Raw genomic sequence first — 8,673 nt, forward strand, 5'->3', positions numbered from 1 at the left:
CGGGGGCTCCGGGTCAGCCCCAGGGCGGCACGGGCGGGTTCTGAGCAGCTCAGCGGAGAGACCGGGCTGGGTGGGCATTATGGGGGCGGCAGTGGGGGCCCTTATAAAGGAGGCCCTCTTTCTGCCTGTGGATGAATGGGGAAGCGGGTTAGGAGTTTGCCCTTTTCGGTCACACTCACTGGTCTGACAGACAATCTGATTTTGTGTAAGTTATGCAGCAATAGGTGGACTTCAAGTCTGGTAAAGCAGAGTGTTTTTTTATATACATATATTTTATTGTTGATAAGGTGAAGCGGAGTTGTGAAGAGCCACGTTCATTAAGGCATACTTACTGCTGGCAGTGCAAAAACGACAGTTTTACAAACCTGCCCTTCGTTGGAAGGGGCCTGTAGCCTTCGTACATGGATGGGCTGCAGAGTGTAGGAACCCCTGAAATGGACTGGGAAATCGCGTGTGCATGCCCCTAAGTGCATTTTCTGGAGAGAGAGTTTATAGCTTCATTATATCCTCAAGACCCCCACGACCCAAAACGGTTAAGAGCCACTGCTGTGGGTTCAGTAAGGACACAACTACCTGCCCACCAGTGTCTGTCTTCCCAGGGGCCTTGCACTAGAGTTCTTATTTACATCGACAAGCTTACTTCAGACACATTTAGAAATCAGTCTCAAACGTACTTGTCCTAAAGCGAGGTTACTGTTACATAGTTGGCCAGTCACAGTTCAAAAGTCAGCCCCCCGGCTCTGGCTGGGTAGCTCAGTAGATTTGAGCATCATCCCCATATACCAAAGCCGAGGTTCGATCTGGGTCTGGGCAAATACAAGAAACAACCAATGAATGCATAAATAAGTGGAACAGCAAATCAATGTTTCTCTCTCTCTCTTTCTCTCTCAAATCAACAATAATAAAAAACCCATCCACCCCAAGGTTTTCCAACGAGTTACCAGCATATAGGGAATCAAGGGAGGTGGGTGGAGGAAGGGGAGTAGAGAGAATAATGACATTCTATTTACAGTATGTATTGGGTACCTCCTAGGTTCTGGTGTGGGAAAATAAAATACCAAGATGACTAAAGACCTTGCTTTTAAGATGTTTCAGTGGAACACGGTGGAAAGAACATGGGATGCAGATTAGACATTGGTTCAAATTCTGGTCCCTCTCCATTAGGTGTAGAAGAGTGATTTAACTCTCTGATCCCCTCTATTCCTATCTGCAAAGAAGAAAGGGGAGGGGTGGGAGAGGCCTAAAAATACCTCTTGTAGGGTTGTGAGGAATAGATTTTATGAATGTAAAGTGCCAGCATATCAGGAGCTGAATAAAGGGTAGATGTTCTTGCAGTGGAAGAGCCAAGCGGTGGAGGAAAAAGTTGAGATAGGATGTGAGGTGCTGGACATGAACCCCCGTGGGAATGAGCAGGCCTCAGCCTTCCACAGGGAGGGCTACTGGGAGAACCTGTTGGTGGTATTAAACCTTCAACCTACAGCTTTGAAATTCTATACCTGAGGCTGGGGTGACTGGAGAAACCAAGCCTCACGGGAGATTTTTGTTTTCTTTTTCTATAAAGCAAATTGTGTGACCCTTCAGTCCTCAGGCTGATGCTCTGACCCCTGAGCAACTGGCCAGGGCGGCTGTCTGGTTTTTGAGGCTACTCGTCTATTGTATCAAAACCTTTAATTGTTGGAAAAATCCTTTCTCATACTGAGTTGAAATTTGCCCCATCTAACTTCTACCCCTTGGTCCTTGAGCTATCCTCTTAAGAAATAGCAACTGAATCTATTCCCACACGGTACCCCTTTAAATACTTGAAGCTACTGTGGTCCCAGTTATGCCTTTTTTCTCCTTTCCAAGTCCACAAATCCTTTCTTGCGTCTCAATGAACATAGTCCTGTGCTGTGCTAATCGCCTTCCCTCACGGAGGAGCGTCAGCTGGCAGGTCCCGTGGAGAGTGGCACTCAGCCTGGGACCCCGAGCTTCAGTGTGGTCTGACCCGATCGATAGGCAGCAGTGGGGCTACTTACTGCCTTTCTCTGAATCTGGATGCTATGCTGCTGTTTGCTTCTATGGATATGCCCCAAAATTCCCTCAGTCTTTGATCATTTAACGAAAATGGCCTTTAAAAACATATTTGAGATTATCTAAGATGTTTGGTAGTACCCATCTTGGTATTTGTATCAGTGCTTCATTTCATTGAAGACTTGCTTTTATGTTAATTTAAGCCTGTCTTAAAAAAAAAAACAACCCACCCAATTTTAATATAGTATAACTTCATTAAGATTTGTGAACTGCTTTTTGATAATATCTTATACTGCTGTTTGGATAATTTAATTGGCTGTATATTCCAATTAGCATACATAATCAAATCAATATCTTTTTAGATCCATATGTCAAACTTCTACTTGATGCCATGAAACGCTCTGGTTGGTAAGTAAATCTTTTTGAAGTGCTGCTCTATGTTCTGCCTGCTGAAAACAAAAATCCCAAACACTGGAACCACTTATATTTCACTTTAGGCCACAGAGCCTCTTCTTTCTTTCTTCTTCTTTTTTTAAAATATACTTTTATTGATTTCAGAGAGGAAGGGAGAGGGAGAGAGAGAGAGAAACATCAATGATGAGAGAGAATCATGGATTGGCTGCCTCCTGCACGCCCCCTACTGGGGGTTGAGCCTACAACCCTGGGCATGTGCCCTTGACTGGAATCGAACCCAGGACCCTTCAGTCCGCAGTCGGACGCTCTATCCACTGAGCCAGTGATGGCGAACCTATGACACGCGTGTCAGAGGTGACACACAAACTCATTTTTTTGGTTGATTTTTCTTTGTTAAATGGCATTTAAATATATAAAATAAATATCAAAAATATAAGTCTTTGTTTTACTATGGTTGCAAATATCAAAAAATTTCTATATGTGACACGGCACCAGAGTTAAGTTAGGGTTTTCCAAAATGCTGACAACACGCCGAGCTCAAAAGGTTCGCCATCACTGCTGACTGAGCCAAACCGGCTAGAGCCACAAAGCCTTTTCCATACGGTAGATGGTAGTGATTGGCTGCATTCTCTCCAGACAAGCCTTATGCTTTTCACATACCTGCTTTAACTTTACATCTCTGGCTCTACCGTTCACCTCGGTTATTTATTAATCACAATACTTAAAACCTTTCTTGTAAGTAATTACTAAATCTGGCTTTTCCACTATGCCAGCCTCAGCATTCTCCTAAATGGAGAACAGATCTCAGCTGGTTATGTTGGAACCGTCCAGGTGTTGTTTAACTTTGAGGGTATTAAAGGAAGTGACTTTTGATCCACTTCTTACCATTTTGGTCCAAGGTCCATTTCTTAACCATTCTGGCCCAAGGACAGGAACCCCATCATATTTCCAATATGGTCTTAATTAGTTGACCAAATGCTCTGTGGAATCATAACGTTCATAGGATTTGAACTAGGATAGATGTCAGAGATAATATCCTTATTTTACAGATGAAAAAGCTGAGTCCTGAGGGTGTTAAGTTGCTTTCCCGGTGCTTCCTATGTGTCAGTGGGAGGGGATTTGATGTGGGCGTCCTGGCCCAGGGCAGTTCCCTGTGCCACGTGCACACGGCTTCTGGACATCGTCTCCCATTCCTTCTTGCCTTTTAGTGCCGTTAACAGAGAAAGACACTTTTCTTGTGAAGACTGTAATGGGAATGTCAGTGGAGGCTTTGATGCGTCAGTGTCTCAGGTAGGCATTTTTGACAACTTGTTTTCTTTCCTCCCAATTCTCCTGAGGACCTTCCCATGCTGGGGATCGTTCGGTAGACTGTGTGTGGGATTCAAAAAAGTGAAATAGTCATGGTCCTTACTCTTAAGGAGCTCACCTCTTCACAGGGCAGATAAGACATGAACACAGGCAAGGACACAAAGGGAGGCAGGTTAGACTATCTTAGGTGGGCATGGTTGCCACAATGTGGCAGTGACATGATTGACTGAAAGATGCCCACTGATGCAGCTAGAGGTTATAGAGCCTCTTCAGGGCAAAGAAGACAAAGACTGTTGCCCACACAGGGGAAGCATGAGCCAAGGTGGCGTGTTGGGAAAGAACCAGGTGTATTTGTGGAATGGCATGTCGTCTGGTTTGCTGGAGGGCAGGAATACATGGGAATTAGGGGAGATAGGATTGGAATGAAGGAAAGCCATATGGTGGGAGGCTTTGAATGCTAAGCTAAAGAGTTTCACCTTTACATGGTGAGAAGTGATATACACCTTTGAAAATTTTTGATGAGGGGAGTGAGATTTCTCATTTGTAAAACATGAGTAATGATTGTATCTAAGCCTCATTCGCTGTGGGGCGTGGGCAAGTTATTGCCTTATTCTCAGTCTCCTCACTTGTAAATTAGTAATCACAATACCTATAGCGCTCAGATTGGGTCTTGGTAAGTTCATTGCCCCCCTAGGATTAAATAGAGTGGATATTTTGAACCTTCATCTTACTTCTCAGCAGTTTTGAACACAGTGAGCACCCTTTTACATTTTTTTAAAAATTAAAATTGTATTGTGAAGCATCTCATTTATACAGACAGGAAAAAACCTATATGTACATTTTTGGTCATAATAAAGAATGAATACCTGTGTAACTGCCACCCAGATGTGAGAGAGAGAGCATGGCCAGGGCTTTGGAAGCCCGTGTGCCCCTCTTAGATCACATGATCTCTCCTTCCTTATTCCAGCTCTTGTGGTACTCATCCCCTGCTTTCTGAGTTGCTTAAACATCCAACAATGTGTTATTTAGTTGCCTGCTCTTAAGGTTGATTCATGGAATACTTTGAGTTGTAGGTAATACTTTGTAGTTTTATGAAATCATACAGTATATCATCTTCTGCAACATTTCTTTTGTTCAGCATTGTGAGATTCTTCCACGTTGCTGTGTATACCTTTGGTTTATTTAGTTTCACTGTTGGATAGTATTCCATGGTGTGTCTGTACTACAGTTTACCCTATCTAATATTGATTCTTTTCAACTTTGTTATTTTGAGCAACGCTGCTGTGAATATTTTTTAACTTTTCTCCTGGTGCACATGTGCAAAAAGTTACTGCAAGGTATATATTTAGGAGCGGAATTGCTGGGTCATATGGTATGCATACATTTGACATTAGCAGGTCATGCCAAACACTTTTCTTCCCATGGTGCCCGGTGTACCGCACTCTTCTGGTAGTTCTTTTGCTAGCTCACCTTTCTTTGTCAGCCCTTCAATGTTGAAGTCCCTTAATTCTTGGTGTTAGAGCCTTTCTTTTTTACTCTATACTCTGCCAAGGGGATCTCATTTATTTTCCTAGGTCAGAGCTCTCCTTTGAACTCCACATTTGTATATCCAAGTGCCTACTTAATACCCACTCTTGGTTGTCTTAAAGGCACCTCAGATCTGACCTGTCCAAGTCCAGATGAATGATTTTTTTCCAGATTGATGATTTTTACCATCCCCTAACCCACCCAACCTGGTCTTTTAGTTTTGCATATTTCAGTGAATGGTACCACCCTCCATCCTATTATACAAACCAGAAATTCAGGATCATTCTTGATACCTCTGATTCCCTTCCCATATTCTATCCATCACCGAATTTTTAATACATTTTTAAATTGATTTCAAAGAGGAAGGGAGAGTGTGAGAGAGAGAAACATCAATGATTCTATCTCTCTGGGGGCTTGGGCCCGCAACCTGGGCACGTGCCCTTGACCAGAATCGAATCCAGGACCCTTCAGTCTGCAGGCTGACTCTCTATCCATTGAGCCAAACCAGCTAGGGCCATCACTAAATTTTTTAAAAAAATATTTTTATTGATTTCAGAGAGGAAGGGAGAGAGAGAGAGAAAGAGAGAGAGAGAAAGAGAGAGAGAGAGAAACATCAGAAACATCAATGATGAGAAAGAATCACCCATTGTCCACCTCCCTCATGCCCCACATCGGGGATTGAGCCCGCAATCCGGGCATGTGCCCTGATGGGGAATCAAACTGTGACCCTCTGGTTCATAGACTGATGCTCAACCACTGAGCTACGGCGGCCGGGCCCATCACCAAATTTTATCTAATTTACCTCCTAGATAACATTGTTGGCTTCCTCTATCCTAGCTCAGGTCCCATTACCTCTTGCCTAGAATACTTCACTAGCCTTCAGCTAGTCTCTCTGCATCAGTTTTGGTCATCTTCTGCTTATTTTTCCAACTACAGTCAAAGGAATAAAAACAAAATAAAACAAAAGCACCCCTCATTTCACTATTTCCTTTCAGTGACTTCCCACTGCTCTCAGGATAAAGGCAAGGCATTCAGTTATTTGGCCACTGCTGACCTCAGCAGCCTTATCTGATGCCCACCACCTCAAACTCTGTGCTTCAGAAACATAAGCCTGCTTCTCAAACATTCTGTTCCTTCCACCCTCCCCATGCCCTTTGCCTAGGTGTTCTCTCTGGTATGCTCTCTTCCCCTCTCCTCAAATTTACCTACCATTCACCCATTAGATCCCAGTTTAAACATTCCTTCTGCAGAGAAGCCTTCCCCAGCCTCCAGACCAGGCCAGGTTCTCTCATTGTAGGTACTCATGCCAACCTGGGTTTTTCTTCATGACAGCTGTCATTGCATGCATTTAAACATTTTGGTAAATAATGATTAATTTCAATCTCTGTTAGTAGATTATAAATCTCCTAAAAGGTCTCCATAAATATCAGTTGAATAAATGAATGTTGAATGGTAACTATTATTAGGATCTCTCATGTCTTTATTATTCTTATAGGGTCCTGCTCAGTGTGCCGTGGGCTTTTTGCACTTCTTTCTGAAGGCCTTTCTGAGCATTTTTTTCTGGCAATTCTAGTAGAGTGGGACAGTTGTGGTCATTCATTGTTGATTCATTGCTCATTCAGAACCTCAATCAGAAGCATTTTACCTATATTCTCATTGAATTTTCACAGTTCTATGAGGTAGATACTGTAATGATTTCCTTTCATAGTTGAGGAAACTGAGGCACAGGGAAGGTAGGAAACTTGCCCTCGGTCATCGAATTAGTAAGGAATGGGGCTAGAATTTGAATCTGTCAGCTTCTTCCACAGTCCACACTCTAAACACAATGCTGTGGAGTCCAAGACACACTGATACACTCAGCCGAGGAGGACAGTGTGTGAATACGTGTCCTCAATCTAAGTGCTGTTATAGTCCAGAGAGGAGAGAGGGGAGAAGTTAGTCACTGGGAAGGCCTAATGGAGCATGTGGTTAGACTGGACCTTGACGGATAGAGTGGTGGGGTCAGTGGAGTAAAGTGGGTGGAGGCAATGCAAGCAGGTAAGTCCCCCTCATGTGTGGGAGAGGATGGAATCCATGAAATGAGAGTAGATTTTAGACATAACTGAACTTCTCTCATTTTGGTGCCTCCTAGATTGTTTTGTGCCAGAATAATATCCGTAATCAGGCCCATATGAACAGAGTGGTCACCCACGAGCTCATTCATACATTTGATCATTGTCGTGCTCATGTCGACTGGTTCACCAATGTCAGACATTTGGCCTGCTCAGAGGTGAGTTTTATTGTAAATGATATCTTTTTCTCTCTGCAGAACACTGTGTTTGAACAATTTATTAAAGTATTTTATTTAAACACTAGAGGCCTGGTGCACGAATTCGTGCACCAGAGGGATCCCTGGGCCTGGCCTGAGGGATCAGGCTGAAACCGACTCTCCTACATCCCCCGAGGGGTCCTGAATTGTGAGAGGGCGCAGGCCAGGCCGAGGGACCCCACCAGTGCACGGTTGGGGCTGGGGAAGGATGCGGGAGGTTGGCCAGCTGGGGGGGGACTGCGAGAGGGCTCCAGGGCGTGTCCAGCTCGTCTTGCTTAGTCCCCATCGGCTGGACCCCAGCAGCAAGCTAACCTACCGTTTGGAGCGTCTGTCCCCTGGTGGTCAGTGCACATCATAGTGACTGGTCGACTGGTCAGCTGTCTGCCCCCTGGTGGTCAGTTCATGCCATAGTGAGTGGTTGAACGGCCTTAGCATATCATTAGCATATTATGCTTTGATTGGTTGAACGGCCAACCGGACGACCAAACACTTAGCATATTAGGCTTTTATTATATAGGATACTCCTTTTCTTACTGTGATAGCTCCATGTTAGTCTTGAATTTCTGTTTCTAACTATTGAATACAAATTTTTGAGACATAACAGAAATTTTAAGTATTTTTTTTAGAATTGTATTAAATATAACCTTTTTAATCCTAATAGTAGTTATTAACTTTAATTATAATACACTATTTCTTATGGAATAAACTATATAACAAAAAAATTAAGGGTAGTTAACATTTACTGAGGGCTGTGTGCCAAACACTGTTCTGTTTGTGGATTCTTTTTTTGAAGTGAACATATCCTCAAGATTTTATTGTTACATAATAAAACAAAATACGAAGCTTAGAACTAGATCACTAGGCCCTGTCTCTCCTTATCTCCTCCTAGTTCAAAGTGCTTGCGTCTCTTAATAGCCAGTGTTCTCTTAGATCTTCAGTAGGGCTCAACACCTTCAAGCCTCAGCACAATCTTCTTTAAATAAATTTTAAAAAATGTATTGATTTTATTATTTAAAAATTTTTTTGTTGAAAGTATTATATATGTCCCCCTTTCCCCCCATTGGTCCCCTTTACCCTGTCCCCCTCCTCCCCCCCGCCCCAAGAAA

General features: G+C 43.3%; 1 protein-coding gene across 2 annotated transcripts in view; it reads left to right on the forward strand.

Moving 5' to 3' along the window:
- Positions 1-239: 239 nt before the first annotated feature.
- The window catches only part of XRCC6BP1 (XRCC6 binding protein 1), a 16,563-nt gene continuing 8,129 nt past the window's right edge, over positions 240-8,673 (forward strand). Inside the window, exons 1-3 of one of the 2 annotated variants that reach the window (XR_001364552.1) lie at positions 240-2,418; positions 3,633-3,714; positions 7,391-7,528. Coding sequence is in view for 1 of the 2 variants with exons in the window: in XM_005879061.2 (XP_005879123.1) it covers positions 2,402-2,418; positions 3,633-3,714; positions 7,391-7,528 (237 nt within the window). In the remaining variant the exon portion in view is untranslated. The remainder of the gene's footprint in view (positions 2,419-3,632; positions 3,715-7,390; positions 7,529-8,673) is intronic. The other variant, XM_005879061.2, reaches the window with a different exon arrangement.

The sequence above is a fragment of the Myotis brandtii genome, unplaced genomic scaffold, assembly GCF_000412655.1.
Source record: "Myotis brandtii unplaced genomic scaffold, ASM41265v1 scaffold581, whole genome shotgun sequence".
Taxonomy (NCBI): Eukaryota; Metazoa; Chordata; class Mammalia; order Chiroptera; family Vespertilionidae; genus Myotis; species Myotis brandtii.